At 51.7% G+C, this 14,942-nt stretch overlaps 6 protein-coding genes across 6 annotated transcripts; 4 read left to right on the top strand and 2 right to left on the bottom strand.

Annotated features, from left to right (window-relative positions):
- Positions 1-921: 921 nt before the first annotated feature.
- J4E86_004227 (uncharacterized protein) lies at positions 922-2,187 on the top strand (the record flags this gene model as incomplete). The annotated part of the gene is made up of 3 exons (XM_051444771.1): positions 922-1,051; positions 1,111-1,365; positions 1,418-2,187. The coding sequence occupies 3 exons, from the start codon at positions 922-924 to the stop codon at positions 2,185-2,187; spliced, it is 1,155 nt and encodes a 384-aa protein (XP_051304396.1).
- A 516-nt stretch (positions 2,188-2,703) lies between these two features.
- J4E86_004228 (uncharacterized protein) lies at positions 2,704-4,266 on the bottom strand (the record flags this gene model as incomplete). Its single annotated transcript, XM_051444772.1, has 3 exons — positions 2,704-3,675; positions 3,732-4,178; positions 4,237-4,266. 3 exons carry the CDS (start codon positions 4,264-4,266, stop codon positions 2,704-2,706), a joined length of 1,449 nt encoding a protein of 482 aa, XP_051304397.1.
- An 853-nt stretch (positions 4,267-5,119) lies between these two features.
- Positions 5,120-6,531, top strand: J4E86_004229 (uncharacterized protein; the record flags this gene model as incomplete). The annotated part of the gene is made up of 2 exons (XM_051444773.1): positions 5,120-5,850; positions 5,907-6,531. 2 exons carry the CDS (start codon positions 5,120-5,122, stop codon positions 6,529-6,531), a joined length of 1,356 nt encoding a protein of 451 aa, XP_051304398.1.
- Positions 6,532-7,188: 657 nt separating this feature from the next.
- Positions 7,189-8,923, bottom strand: J4E86_004230 (uncharacterized protein; the record flags this gene model as incomplete). The annotated part of the gene is made up of 4 exons (XM_051444774.1): positions 7,189-7,302; positions 7,357-7,680; positions 7,749-8,052; positions 8,127-8,923. The coding sequence occupies 4 exons, from the start codon at positions 8,921-8,923 to the stop codon at positions 7,189-7,191; spliced, it is 1,539 nt and encodes a 512-aa protein (XP_051304399.1).
- A 4,344-nt stretch (positions 8,924-13,267) lies between these two features.
- Positions 13,268-13,895, top strand: J4E86_004231 (uncharacterized protein; the record flags this gene model as incomplete). Its single annotated transcript, XM_051444775.1, has 2 exons — positions 13,268-13,279; positions 13,335-13,895. 2 exons carry the CDS (start codon positions 13,268-13,270, stop codon positions 13,893-13,895), a joined length of 573 nt encoding a protein of 190 aa, XP_051304400.1.
- Positions 13,896-14,265: 370 nt separating this feature from the next.
- Positions 14,266-14,764, top strand: J4E86_004232 (uncharacterized protein; the record flags this gene model as incomplete). The annotated part of the gene is made up of 2 exons (XM_051444776.1): positions 14,266-14,424; positions 14,489-14,764. The coding sequence occupies 2 exons, from the start codon at positions 14,266-14,268 to the stop codon at positions 14,762-14,764; spliced, it is 435 nt and encodes a 144-aa protein (XP_051304401.1).
- Positions 14,765-14,942: the final 178 nt, after the last annotated feature.

Consider the following 14,942-nt stretch of genomic DNA (forward strand, 5'->3'; position numbering starts at 1 on the left):
AATGTTTCATCAATCGCCCATCTGCGACTCATGCGCGGGGTCAGATCTGATGGTGAATGACCCGAAACCCAAATCCAACCTTGAATAGGGCCGCGGGATATTATGTCAACCTCTCCCCCGTCATGACGTAGTATCAACCATTGCACCCGCGCAGTCCGGCATCAATCGATTCGGTTCATTGTGGTCTACTAAGTTGACGACGTTTTGCTATCAATAGCACAGTTGGTATATGTGCCGTTGACCCTCCTTGGTGTTCTCTGACGCACGTCGATCCACTTCAAAACCACCAAAGAGAATCCCGACAAGGAATTCCCAGATTCACTCACTCAGATTCCTGTCACTTCTACTCTCCTTTGCCAAAGAGCTCTGCACCATAGCACCCCACTCGCGTGATGGCTGTGCTCGAACTTGCCCTCTCGCACAACCCTTTTGCTGGGTGGACCATTTTGTTGGTGGTGAGCTACACATGCGCCAACGCACAGAGCGAATACTGATTAATACCTGAAGATCTTAGTGTCCGTCATAGGGCCAGCTGTTTATCGACAATGGATGCATCCTTTGAGGAAATATCCAGGACCATGGCTCAACAGCGTGTCGAATATCCCGAGCGCAATCGCAGTCTTCCGTGGTGTTCAACACTTGTACAACTACAAGTTGCATGAGAAATACGGACCGATCGTTCGGACCTCCCCGAATGAGTTGAGCTTTGCCGAACCATATGGAGCAGAGCAGATATACGGTTTTCGCGTAAGTCCAACTAGTAGCACCTATGTATTTAGTGCAGTCTCGGCTGACAAATTGGTTTAGCATGGCAAAGCGTTGGAGAAGTCACCAATTTTCATTGGCATTGCAACACCCGTCGATGGCTGTATCGGGATCGGGCTCTCAAAGGGTGCTGAGCACCAGAGACACCGACGTGGAATGGCAGTGGGCTTCACGAAGCCTGCACTTGTATCACAGCAGGAGATACTTGAGACTCAGATCTCCAAATTGGTGTACGTAATCAAGACACGAGGGAAGAACGGCAAAGCCTTGAATATGGCCGATTGGTGTAAGTTCCTCTCCCGTCCATCTTGTCATTGGGAGTAGTAATGTTCTAACGAAGTACAGTATCCTTTACAACATTCGATATTATCGGCGATATATGCTTCGGCGAGTCGTTCCACTGCTTGGACAGTGGTGTTGCTACTGAATGGGCAGAGGCAACGACGAAAGTTCTTGTTACTTCGAACTTGGACATGGCCGTCCGGAGAGTCGCGGGAGTGGGTACACTGCTCAACCGTATCGCGCTCAGACTTATGCCGAAGGAAGCAATGAAGTGGAGGATGATTTCTTTCGTGAACGCGAAGAAAAGGACTCTCGAGCGTAGGTTTTCGCTATGTGTCTACAGAGTCAAAGTCAGCTAACATTGAACCAGGTCTTGCCGACGAAAAGTCTGACCATAAAGACATAGTTTACCACTATCAACGCAACCAGGACGCCCGAAAGTCCCTATCGCCAACCGAGCTTTACCTCGACATGATGGCCCTCATCGTTGCCGGCTCCGAAACTACTTCTTCCCTTCTCGTCAGTTTCATGTGGGTTCTCAGCACCCATCGCGACATCCATCAGCGCCTCGCTACCCTCATCCGTACCACCTTTGCAGACCCAAGTGACATTACACTACAAAAGTTGGAAGACTTGGTGTATTTTGATGCATGCATCAAAGAAGCTTTGCGTGTGTTCCCACCGGTCAGCTCAAGTCTTCCACGCGAAACGCCGGCGCAAGGTGCGCAGATCGGTCCGCTTGTAGTGCCGGGAGGTACGGCAGTGTCCACGTCGCCATGGGCGTCAGTACGCTCTGAGCGTAACTTCCATCTGCCCAATGAGTTCCACCCCGAGCGATGGCTGCGCAATAACCCCGACGAGGGCTGGGACCCAGCTTTTGAGGACGACAAGCTGTCTGCGTCCGCGCCGTTTGGGGCCGGGCCCAGACTTTGCATCGGCCAGAATTTGGCCTACTTCGAAATTCGGTTGACCATCGCACATCTACTATGGTCTTTTGACTTTGAATTGGAGACCGAGGGAGTGGAAGGTGAGAAGAATCGCTTGTGGAGCTTGGATCCTCATTTTTGGCTTCTGAGATCGTTTCAGACTTTGAACCGACCCGATCTGTACATTCGGTTTCAGGAACGGGTGGGTATCTAGGAGAACTTCAGCTGGTGAGAGATACAGACCGTGTATACCATAGAACTGAATCGATGTGTTGTAATTTTCTTGACTAGATAAACCTCGATATGTGAAGCTCGATGTTTGCGGCGTTTAGCCAGTCGATCCAGAAGCTCTGACCACTCCGGATTCCGAAGTTCCGGGACTTGGCATGCTGCACCTCTCCATGCGAACATTCATGTAATTACGACGCGTTCAACGCCTTTTTATGCACACCAAACCTCGAGATCTATGCCTTTCAGTATCCTCATCTTGAACCAGCATCTGCGGGATACTGCAATGACCACATCTTGGCCATGTGCTTTGCTGCCGTATACGTACGCCACGAGCGCGGAGCAAGGCCAGACGCGTTCTCCTGTCAGTTGAGTGCACGGTTAAACGGAGCCAGCTTCGAGCTTAGCCTCTTATTTTACTTCACGCAAAGGTCAGAAGCAGTACACCGAACGAGAAGTCCAAGGAAGTGTCGTTAATAGAGCTTTAACGCTACGAACTAATCTATTTGGCGGAAGTTGGGTCATTCATGCTGATCATAACCGTCTTGGACTGTAGATACTCTTCCAGACCCGCCATCCCGCCCTCGCGCCCGTAGCCACTCTCTTTGCATCCGCCCCATGGCAGCTGGCTCAAGGGCAGTACGGGACTGTTGACTCCCACCATGCCGACATGGAGAGCGCGGGTTACACGCAGGGCACGCGGCATACTGGACGTGAAGACAGCAGCGGCGAGTCCGTAGGAGGAATCGTTGGCAAGTGCAAGACCTTCTTCCTCTGTGGAAAAGGTCTTCACAGCCAAGACAGGCCCGAAGATCTCCTCGCGGTATGCGCGACTGTTGGTTGGCGGATCGATCAGAATCGTCGGCGGCATGAATAGGGCGGTGGGGTGGTCAGGCACCTCGCCTGCGACTACCTTGACGCCCTCGTCACGGGCAGCATCCACGAAGGCCTGCACTCGCTGACGGTGCTGCTTGTCAACTAAGGGGCCAAAGAAGGCTTCCGCTGGCGCGCCGTGGGCTGCAGCCAACTGCTTGAAAGCAGTGCTGATGCCCGCAATGAAGGCATCGGCGATGTCGCGGTGGACAAGCACTCGCGAGGCTGCGGAGCACACCTGGGCACCATTGAGGGTGAATGTCTGCGAGCAATGCGAAATAGCGGTTTCGAGGTGGGCATCGTCAAAGACCAGTGCTGCCGACTTGCCTCCCAGCTCAAGTGTGACTTGCTTCAGGTTGCTCTTTGTGGCTGCATCCTGTACTGCACGGCCGCCGTTGACGGATCCTGTATAGGAGATTTTGCGAATGCCCATGTGCGATGCGAGAAGAGCGCCCGTCGCTGGCCCGCCAGACACAAAATTCACGACACCTGGGGGAAAGCCAGCCTCGCAGAACAGTTGTCCAAGGTACAACGCGCCCAGCGGCGACTTCTCTGACGCTTTGAACACAAATGTGTTGCCTGCTGCGATAGCGGGTGCGATCTGTTACACTCTAGTCAGCAATCGCCTGGAAGAATGAACATGGGCGCCATTCTCACCTTCAACGCCGAAAAGATGGGCGTCGCATTCCACGCTCCGATGCCTGCGCATACTCCAATCGCCTCCTGCAACACCATCTTGAAGAAGCCATCGCCATCTTCAGCGTAAGTAGTGCCGCCGATTTTATCTGTCAAACCTGCGTAATACCGGAAAGCAGCCACATGGTTCCCCACTACCCTCGTCGCCAGCATCATAGGCGCTCCCATACACTGCGACTCGAGCTGGGCTATCTGTTGCGTGTGCTTCTCGACCAGATCGGCGTACTTGAGCATAAGCGCACTACGCTGGACGCCTGTCATTGCCTGCCATGTTGGGAACGCCGCCTCTGCTGCCGACACAGCCAAGTCGACATCTTCTTCTAGCGCTACTTCGGTCTTGTCTGTAACAAGACTTCCATCGTATGGGTTGTGCACCGTGAGCCTCTCGCTAGTATGCGACGCAACGTACTGCATTTGGTCATTAGCTTCCATGACCCGGCACATCTTGTACTGTCTCTGTCCTCACCTCGTTGTTGATGAAAAGTTTCTCTTGCATCTCCATCATATTTCAGCTGGTTATCTTTCTGGAGTTAGTATTGGAGAGATGATGGCAATCGAGTTGACAGTGGGAGAAATATGATAAATGACTTTATCAAGATATGGGGGGTTCTTCAACTTCTACTTCTTCTTCGCTTGCCTACACCGCGACTTCGAACCAACTTGCGCTGCAGCAGGCTAGCACGGAACTGGTACAATTGAGCTGGCGCAAGATCATCGCGTTACGGTGAGACTGTAATCACGCCGTTGTCGGGTGGTTCTCTTCCCTTCATCGGGTTTTTGGGTTGCATAATTCCGGGCGATTGCCTCCAGCCTACCACCCGCATCTGGCCCGACCAGCCTCGCCAACGTCAGCCGTTCGCCAACGATCGCGCTTTATCCGCCTTGCGACGCTTCTGAGTCTGAACTGTTTTTTGAGCCGGCGTAGGGACGGCAACATTGATGTTAGGCACAATAAACTAAAAGCTTGTCCTAGCAAAACAGACGTCATTCGGAGTCAAAATCGCAGGCGTAATCTGTGTACATATCCTACATTTCGTGTAAAGGTTTCTACTGTATCTCATACCTTCGCCATGTATGCAGAACTGATCTCCTCTCGATTTGCCTCGATTCAAATGTCCTTACTAGCGCTCTGTGCGACGCTGGTTGTGATTTATGTGATCTACCTAGTGTACAAGGTCGAAATCCACCCCCGTCTTTTCAATCCGTTTCGACATCTTCCCACAGCAAAAGTGAGATATTATCATGAAATTCTTGGTGCATAACTGACATTGTTGCTACAGGGTGGACTACCTTTCTTAGGCCATGGGCTCCTTCAATTCACCAACCCCCGGGGACAAGCCTATTTGGACATGGCAAACTCGGTACCCAACCAGGGTCTGATCCACTTCCGCGGATTTATGAACGTCAATCATGTTCTCGTAGTCAGCAACGAGGCCCTCTCTGAGGTGCTGGTTCGTCGCGCGTACTCATTCACCAAGCCAGCGGTGTCTCGACGACTGATGAGCCGAATCCTGGGGCCGTCTCTCCTCATCTTGGAGGGCGATGAGCACAAATATCTTCGTAAACGCATTCAGCCGGCATTCAATCATCGAACCGTTCAAGATCTTTGCCCCGTTTTCTGGTCAAAGGCCATTGATATGGTGGAAACAATGGAACGGTCTACCGCCTCAGCTGACGCAAAGCACACTGTGGTGGATATTTTGCCCTGGGGTAATAAAGGTACTCTCGATGCTATCGGCCTCGCTGCATTGGGCAAAGACTTCGACACACTACGGCAACCGAATGAGCTCACAGAGTTGTATGAGCTGTTGACTGGCAGCAAAGAGAGCGTTCGTCACTTGTTCATAGCAAACGCCTTTTTGCCGGCCTGGATGCTACAACTCCTCCCACGGAAATTTAACCGGGACCTTGATGATGCTCGCAATAAGTTGCGACAGCTTTGCTTTGCCTTTGTCGAAGAGAGGAAGAAAGAAGTTGCCGAAGGCACCGGCCAAAAAGCCCTCTTACTGCAGCTCATACAGGGTGGAACGCTAACGGACGACGAATTGGTTGGTCAGCTTCTGACAATCATCGGAGCAGGGTATGTCGTCAACGTGCACCGATGGACGATAGGAACTGCTGCTAACAGTCAAGCAGATACGAGCCTACCTCAGCAACTTTTACCTGGGCTCTGTGGCTACTTGCCATCAACCCCACCTGGCAAGATCGGCTCCGTGCCGAAATTCGCGAACACATTCCCTACCGCTTTTTCGACAACGATGCAGAAAGATTCAGCGACTCTGCAACTCTCGATACCCTTCCCGTCCTAAACGCCGTGGTCAACGAAACGCTACGTCTCATGCCCACCTCGCCCATCACATCACGCGTCGCCGTAGAAGACATTACCGTTGTCGGTACCCGCATCCCAGCCGGAACACGTCTGTGGATTGTTCCCGCAGCTATGAATCGCTTTGCATCTTTCTACGGAGAGACTGCCGATACTTTTGAACCGGGTCGGTGGATTGATGAAGATAGCGGCCGAGCGAACAACCATGGCAACGCACACACCAACTACGCTTTCATGACCTTCTTGCATGGACCGCGTAAGTGCATTGGAGCGGGCTATGCAAAGGTCGAGTTACGGGCTTTTATCTCCGCCTTTGTGGGTAGCTATGAGTTTGAGATGGCAGATAAAACCTATGTGCCACAACCTGCTGGTATTACAGCTATCAAGCCCAAGGATGGTTTGCCGTTGAAATTGAACCGCACACAAGCGTGGTAGTCATGTTGTATCGTAATCAAGGGAGGATGATAAGGAAGAAATTAGATAGTCGAATAAATGCAATAGTTAACAACGTTGGACTCCATGCTACTGTGATGTGCTTCTAGAGTGTCCACAATGCCGCCCAGTCGCTGTTCGATCGTTAAAGTGCGTTCGAAACGCTAAGCATAACCGTATAATCGCACACAAATTTCACAGGACAGTTCTCTGCTGACCATATGTTACTTGCACTCTTCGTAACAGCATGCGTCACTAATTTGCACTCCACTGACATTATCTTCACATGTGCAAACGACGAAGCGCATCTCAAGAAAGGCAATAACGGAAAGTGGGTTGTGAACATGTTCATTCGCGACAGAAGACGTAAGGGAAACGTTGGTCATATTTGCATCGCTGGAGAGAGTGAAGGGGTTATCAAGAAAGGATGACGGATAGCATAAATATTTTGCATGCATTGGTATAGTGCAGCAGCAGGAAATCGCTCAAAGACAGGTTTTTAGTGGTGCCTGATAGCCATATTCTCGCAGAAGCAAACTCCATTGAGATGAGGCTCGTCGGCTGAACTGCCTCATTGGGTGATGACCCGCCAGATCCTCCAATTAGCCCTCCGAGCCGCCTGCCAGCCTGCCCAGGCGGTCAACACAGAACGTCTCCATCTTACTTCTTCTCTGACACCTTCACCATCAATCCCTTGTCAAGGAACACGCCATAGCTTATCGTATCGCACGGCTCAAATGGACGCACAAGCTGCAAGTCGAACACGCGAAGCATCTGCCAGGATTAGCGACCGTCACACCAACACCATCGCGCACGTTGCGAACATACCTCAAAGACGACCTTCACCATGTCCATCATAGCGATGTTCTTGCCCGCGCATACCCAGCCTCCGTAGCCAAACGACATCTCCACGTCCTGCTCCATCTGCCTGCGTCTCTCGTCGCCTACCTCCATGAAGCGTTCTGGTCGGAACACGGCCGCGTCGGCGCCGAACAGATCTGTTGACTGCAGCAGGGCTGACATGTTCATGCATACATCGGTCCCTGGGGGAAGCATCTTTCCGTGGAAGATTGGATATTCGCCTGCGGGTACTTGTTTCGGGAAGAGGCCGAGGATGGCCGGGCGCATGCGTAGGCCTTCGTAGATGACCGCCTGGAAGAAAGAGATGTATGTCAGCGAGGAAGATCAGCACGTTTGGGCGCGATTCCGATGAGACATACCTGCAGATACGGCAACTTCTTTCCCTGCTCCAAGGTAATGGGGTAGGACACCTTCTCCGTCCGTACCGCGTCCTGGATTTCAGCAGAGAGTCGGTTATACACGGCGGGCGAGCTTATGGTGTGTATGAGAATGGAGCGCATGGCGTTTGCGGTGCTCTCACTTCCAGCGAGCAGGAGGAAAAGACCCTCAGATTGGCACTCTTCTTCTGTGAAGCCGCGAGCCATCAAACTCGCCAGGAAGTCCTTATGGTTCTTACCACCATCGGGTGCAGTAAAGCGACGGCTGACCTGATCAGCTGCGAAACTAATTGGAAGTTAGCGAGAGTGCCCAGAAGAAGAGAACCACGTAAGCAAAATGACGGTCAGGCAGGTGCTTACCCCATGAGCGCCCCAAAGCCCTTTTTATCACTGCTTTTTGGTCCGACCAATTTGAGCACGAAAGGCGAGAACGCAATCTTGCGGATCCAACGTATGTCAGCTACCGTCGACATCCTCGGCCAAAGCTCGTCTACTGTGCTCAAGAATTCGTAGTGGTCTTTTTCGTCCTCGAGGTAGCCAACCGCTTTACCGAAACCCATCCTTGTGATGACGTCCATGGTGAAGTATTTCGTGATGGCCGCTAGATCCAGCAGAGGCTGGCCCTTTCCTGGCGAAGTCACCACATAGCGGTTTCGGACAACGCTGATAAGCGTCCTGACCTGGTCGTCGATCAAAGCCTCGAGACCTTGAGTTTCGCGCCCGTTGTATGCGGCCATGGACCTTGTTTTCGCCTTTTTGTGCTCGACGGGGTCGGTAGTTGTGAACAGATTTCCATGATACGGGTTGAACCGGCCAGCTTCGTACCAATCGCTGCGAGGGTAATGGTTGCGCGCCGCAGAGATGGTGCGCAGGATGTTGGGGTCGTCGGTAACGACTTCGTTTGGCCCGACGCGTACGAGAGGACCGTGTTTGGTGTGTAGGTTGCGGAGTACCCAGTATTGACGGCCGCTGTATGTGGTGCGTCCTATCCAGAAGTAGGAGAATGGCGCGGTGAAGTGCGCGCTGGGGATGTGACGGAGGCGCCACCATGCTCGGATGAAGCTCTGCACTACCCAGAGGGCGGCGAAGGCTAGGGCGATGGCGTATATTGACTGTTTGTTGAGAGGGATGTCTGATAGCCCGTATCGAAGCTGCATCTTTTAGATCTGATCAGCCTTGTTCTTTCTCGTGGCAGCAGTGGAAGTAATTCGACATACCTTGGGTGATTCTGCTGGCATGGCCTGTAATCTCTAAGAATGATCCCGTGTGGTTATCTCTGCAGGCTCTTCTTCTTTCAGCGAAAGGTACAAAAGATGATGAGGTAAGCAGTTCGGTGAGGCCCAGCCTACTCCGGGTCAAAGCCACGTGCGTGTGGAGTGTACTCAAGTGATAGACGATGGAGCATTCCAATTACCCCGGAGCCTTCCCCATTCAATACGGTTCGGTGTATAACAAAATCTACGGGCATCAGCCAAAATGCCGGGGCTATTTTTCGAATGCATCCATCTTGGAGAGCATTGAAAGCCCTTCCCATATGAAACCAAACTTGGACGGGTCTCTGTTTGCATCATGCGAAGGCGAATAATTAATGAGCCGGCAGCCGCTTGTGAGGCTATAAATTCCACATGTACATCCGTCTACTGTCTACGACATTTGCGCCTAAGCTGACCTGTCAGCTGGAAATTGCATCTATATCACCGAAGCGTTAATGTCAGGCAAATGTACCGAGTACCACGTGATCGGGGGCCAATCTGAACCCGTAATGCAAATATAATAAAAGCTTTGATGTTTAGGTATTTGGAAGTATCTGCTCTAAATATCATGAGGTGCTACCAGCGCTACCGTTGAACTCCTCTTATCTACCTTCTCCTAGACATGGTGCTGGCATCTGTTGAATCGCAAGCTTTTTCTTTGTCTAAAAGGCACCTCTCATTTCCAACATTCCAAACATCTGTTGCGCTGCCGCTCCAGTCTCCGCCGCCGCCGACCGCAGTCCCCCCAAAAGCGTGCTCTTCGTCTCCATGTTGAACATTGACAACTCTCGTGCTGTCTGCACCACTCGTCTGAGGCGGAGTTTGACCAATGCCTCAGAACACGACTGAGACATGTCTTTACTCAACGTCAAGCCGCTGATTGTCAGGTATGTCGTTTGGCCGTTGGGCGCGCTGACTGTTGTTGCCTCGCGCATATAGGCTTCTAGATGCTCAATCACCCAGCTCATGGCAGTGCAAAGCATCATGCTCGTGTATATTGAGCCGAGAGAGCAGTGGGCGCATCCGGTGATTGCTTCTTTGGTCTGGCTGAGCTGTTGCTCAACAGCGAAAACAACGTCTAGTGGAACTGCTGTCGCACGCCGCAGACTGACAGAATACATGAGTTGGCTGATTTGAGTGGAGCATTTGCAATCCACATTCTTTGAAAGGTCGAAGATGAAATTTGAAGCAGCTGGAGAGGACGAGTTGGAATCTTTGCTGAAGTCTGCTGGGGGTAAAAGAGAAGTTTGGTCGTCCTGAAATAGGTTTTGTCGGCTCGTATGGCTCAGGGGCGGTGATGGCTCCTGTCCTGGTCCCCCAGTACCGTTACCAAGGTCGAAGTCCATACCACTGAGCATGGTCTGGCCTGACGACATATTCCACATCTGCGGCATAGCGCCTGGGTGATGGCTATTCGTTGCGTTGATGTCGATTCCACTCTCGCCCCACTCCCATAGCGAAAGACTCTCCATCGGTTCAAAGTCAACTCCGTCGCCACTGTGTGATAGTTCCATCGGTATGTTGGTGAACGACTCCATCAAGTCCATTCCTGGAGACCTCATAAGCATACGCCCGTCCCCTCCATCGCTTGTTTCTCTCGAGATCTGCTGGGGGGTGTTCCGTGTCGAATCGTGACGCTTCTTTGTCGAAAACAGCGAGTCCATGGAAGATGAAGAGGGTGTCAGCGGCGCTGTTCCACGCCTTTTTCGTAACCCATTGGCACTGGCATCCTGACCATACGACCCGACGTCATCTGAGACTATAGATGTTTGACGCCGCCTTCCCGGGCGGCGTGCGACGCTGTAGTTGCAGTCTTGTTGGCAGCCACGGTCTACGCAACGTTGGCAAACTGGCTTTTCGCGACTGCATTTGAGCTTCGATAGAGTACAGATGTCGCAAGAGTTGCGCAGCCGGCGGGTTCCCGGACGCGTTGGATCCATGTTCGTGGCTTCGCGAAGAGAATAGAGATATGTCGGTTGTGTGGAAGTTGAAAATTGACCTTGAACAGATGAACGTGAAAGACTTGGAATGAGAGTGTGGTGGTGTTGACAGTGCGATAATCCCGAGCTTATGTGATGCCATCTGATACAGATGTAGATGTTCACTGTTGATAAATTGGCAGGGGACTACTATTAACCGGTGTCGTAATTGTACACTCCTGGGGATCCATGGTCGACCAGAAGTATGAACAAGCTTCGTACCATCGTAGGAGAATCGACAACCCAGAAATTGAGTTTTCGCATTCGGTGCGGATGCTATGACTGTGAGTGCCTTACAACGGCGGATGAGCTGTCTTCAAACATTTACAGCGGCATTCGTTACCGGCCACCAAGTTCTGGTAATAAATGTGATGCAATGTTGACGTCCCGTCTCCGCGATGGCACGCCGTGCAAGTAAAAGCCACACATCGTCGCGCGTGTTAGGTATCTACTACCCTGTCTGGACAAGCAGCGCCGTTGAGGCAGGCCTGTCTTGAGGCCTGACGGGGCCCAGAGTTTTGTGTCCTCATCTATTATGCAGATCAAGGGCGCAGACATAGACTGTGCGCGTTGAAGTGGCTGACACAGTGACACTTCAGCCTCGCTTCTGGGAGTTTCCGTCGATCATCGCACGCCCACGGACAGTTAACTAAGGGGAAGTTGGGCTAGTGTACTTGTACGGCGTAACTTGTTCTGTGATTGCGTATTCCTACTTCGTACCCATCGCTGAGACAATTCCTTCTGACTTGACAGAGAAGCACTCCGATGACGTCGAAGAACCCCAGTCATAAGCTGAGGCGCCACTCCGAATGCTTGTATGAACGTTGGTGTATGTTGACCAGGGTACTCATGACAGCGAAAGGTCGGGACACGCTGTTGCTTCGCTAGTGTCAGCCACCCGGTTCTGCACACAGCATTGAGTGAGGGTGGAGTCGGCCCGGTGCCGACAAGCCTCCCACTTCTAAGGTTGCCAACGCGCAAGCTGCTTTGCGCCAACCTTTCCTTCACGCAAGGTGTTGCATGAGACACCAACCTTCTAACAAGTAATTTGATCGTGATAAGTCGCAAGTTCAATCGTCGCGGGTAGTGGTTGTGAAACGGTAGTCGGGGGCAGCCTCGGAATCGAACTTACGAACGGGTAAGGCTGGCACTCCCTTGTAATGACAACAACAGACTTCGTGCATCGCACATATCTTGGCCCTACCAGCACCACGGACGGGGGTCTGGTCACAGCTCCCTTGCCCATCTCAATTACGAGGTCGCGCATGGGTCTTGTTAGTGTCTGCTCTTGATGGCGGGTAGATGCCGAAACACTGGCGTATTTTTAGCTACTCGTTGTCTCTGTGCCTGGAAGCGTTGGAAGTAGGTATCCGGTCGCGATCGAGGCTGTTGTCAAAGTGAATGAACCTTATGAAGTGAAGAAATCGCTGCGCCCCTTTTCGCTGTGCTCGGCGACAGACGCAGGAGTTTACAGTACTGAGCCCCTTAAGGCCTCAACGTGGCGCGTTCGGTGCGCGCGGCAAACTCCAGGTCCTGAGTTGTGCCCAGGTGGGTCTGAGATCGGCGCTAGAGCTTAGTGTCCATGACGTCGTGGTTCAGTAGGCTGGCACCCGGTCGCCAAACAAGCCTGTACTTACGAACTTGCTCTTGCGGAAGGCTTTTGTGATCTTATTCGTGAACTAAAGGTTCTTGACAGATAGACCTCTAAAGAACCACAGGGTCTTTTCATTAGTATCCGGGACATTCTTATCCCTTTATTATACTCGTGAAGAGAACATTTACCGAAAGAAACAGTTTCGTTGTTCTGCGCTCTGCACGGTAAATTCGGTAAGAAGTGAGTTTGGGCGATCTGCTTGGAGACCTCGGGATGCCTTAGCCCATCTCCCGCAGGACCCACACCCACAACTACCGCATTGCTTTCGATAGCCTGGAACATCAGCTACGACTCCCCGCGTTGCTGCATGCTGGGCATCAACAGTCGTCTGAACGCCGCTAGGTGAGGTTCACAGGCAACTGAGCCGACCTCGGGACGAATTGTATGTTTCATGAACGACCCACCGGTCTCTGATACTCCAGGGCTGTATTTATGCACGAGCCCAAACAGTATTTATCCCGCGGAGGATCGGAGCAATGTAAGCTCGGAGAGAAATGAGAGAAAGTTGTACAGTATAACAGCATCACGTTGGGCTACCTAAAGTATCCGTATGTACCATCCTGCAAGTCACTCATCCTCTTCCTGAACGACCTTATATTTCTTACAACTGTGAATATGGATATCAGGGTACGGCGTTCAACAACCAAGTACATTGCTTCAAATTTGCTTACTTCATATATAGGGCCCTCTGTCAAGCGACCAGACTAGGCAGTGCATGTGTTGGAGATCCTCGACCAACACTGAATGCTTCCTCAAAGATCCAATCGGCATCGAAATACACGATCCCGCTGCAGAGTACAATACACTAGAGAAGGTTTTGGAGCTCGACCAGAAGCTATCAAATCTGTATAGTGCAATGATGGAGTGCAGCACATGTTCTTCAGACCCCATGCGCGCTATGGCTCTTTTGCAAGAGCTGGACGTTCTTTGCACACTTTACGTCGCGGCGCAAGCAAAATACGCGACAACAGACAACCAAATCAAGAGAGGCAACAGTGACGGACGTTTAGAGTTAAGAGACAGCAAGTTTCAAGTAGGCCGGTTCGTGTTGGACAGTGAGGAATCTAAGGCAATAGGCCGCATTATCGTAAAACAGGGCTTGGATCATCTCCAGAAGAAGCTGCTGATAGTGCAAGCGGAGCAAAAGCGGGTCAACTCTGGCTCAATGAACGACGAAATCGGGGAGAAGGTGCGGGCGATACTATCGAAAGTCTGGGAGGCTTCCGCGTATGGATGTTTGTAGCCGACAATAGAGGCAATTCCTATCATCAGCGTCATGCAATTCATGAATCTAGATCTCTCAGGGCTTTGTAACGATCCATCGATCCAAAGGCAAGCCACACCACGTGGGGACCAGCATGGAGCATGGAGCATGGATGAAGACGCCAGGGCTGGCAGGCGTTGGAAACGTGGCAGCCTACAACGGTGATTGACAGCGCATCATTGGATTATACCGAGTTTGCGAAACGGCTTTTCGGGCCTTAGCATCGGGTCGATGCGGGATATTCTACGAGCCGGCCTACGTCTCAAGTGATCGGTGATGCAGGTACACTTAAGTCCCCCACTCCCACATGGCTTCAAGGGTACCTAGGTAAATCTACAACACATTCAACATGACACCGACCGTTCCTCTCTACGAACTATGCGTACCCCCACTGCGTAAAGCGATGCAGAACCATTTGGTGGTTTTGAAGAAGGGTGAACAGTGGTGCGATGAGAACGGATATCCGCACTCGAAAGTCCTCAGTGCCAGACTTGCACCGGATATGCATGTAAGCATCTTGCTCACCTCCCTCTTAGAAGATGAAAGCAATAGCTAAAGAATCTTTCTCGCAGCCACTCGCACTTCAAATCTTCTTCCAAGTCACTACCGCCACGAAAGCTCTTGAGCGTCTTGGTGGCATGGAAGTACCCACTTTCGGGTTCGACGCGGCCTCATTCCAAGATCTATACACACAGATTGAGCAGGCTTTGGAATGCTTCGAGAAGGCGCAACCCGAGGCGTTCGCTGGGAAAGAAGACATGCCCGTCACGATCGACGTGCCAAACATGTGGCATTTCGAATTGAACGGCTTGACTTACTTGCAAGAGTTTGTTCTACCGAACTTGTAAGTGGTCTTGAGTCTCTTGAATACATGACTGGGTTGCTAACAGATTTGATAGCTTCTTCCACAACGTGACGGCTTACGGAATCATTCGAAATGTCGGGGTACCGATAGGGAAACTACATTATCTTTCGGGTGAAGACCGACTCATCGGAGCATGATCGCACTGCAAGCTCGATCAAAAG

This window comes from Alternaria arbusti (genome assembly GCF_024043155.1).
Source record: "Alternaria arbusti strain BMP 1465 chromosome Unknown scaffold_4, whole genome shotgun sequence".
In the NCBI taxonomy this organism is placed as follows: Eukaryota; Fungi; Ascomycota; class Dothideomycetes; order Pleosporales; family Pleosporaceae; genus Alternaria; species Alternaria arbusti.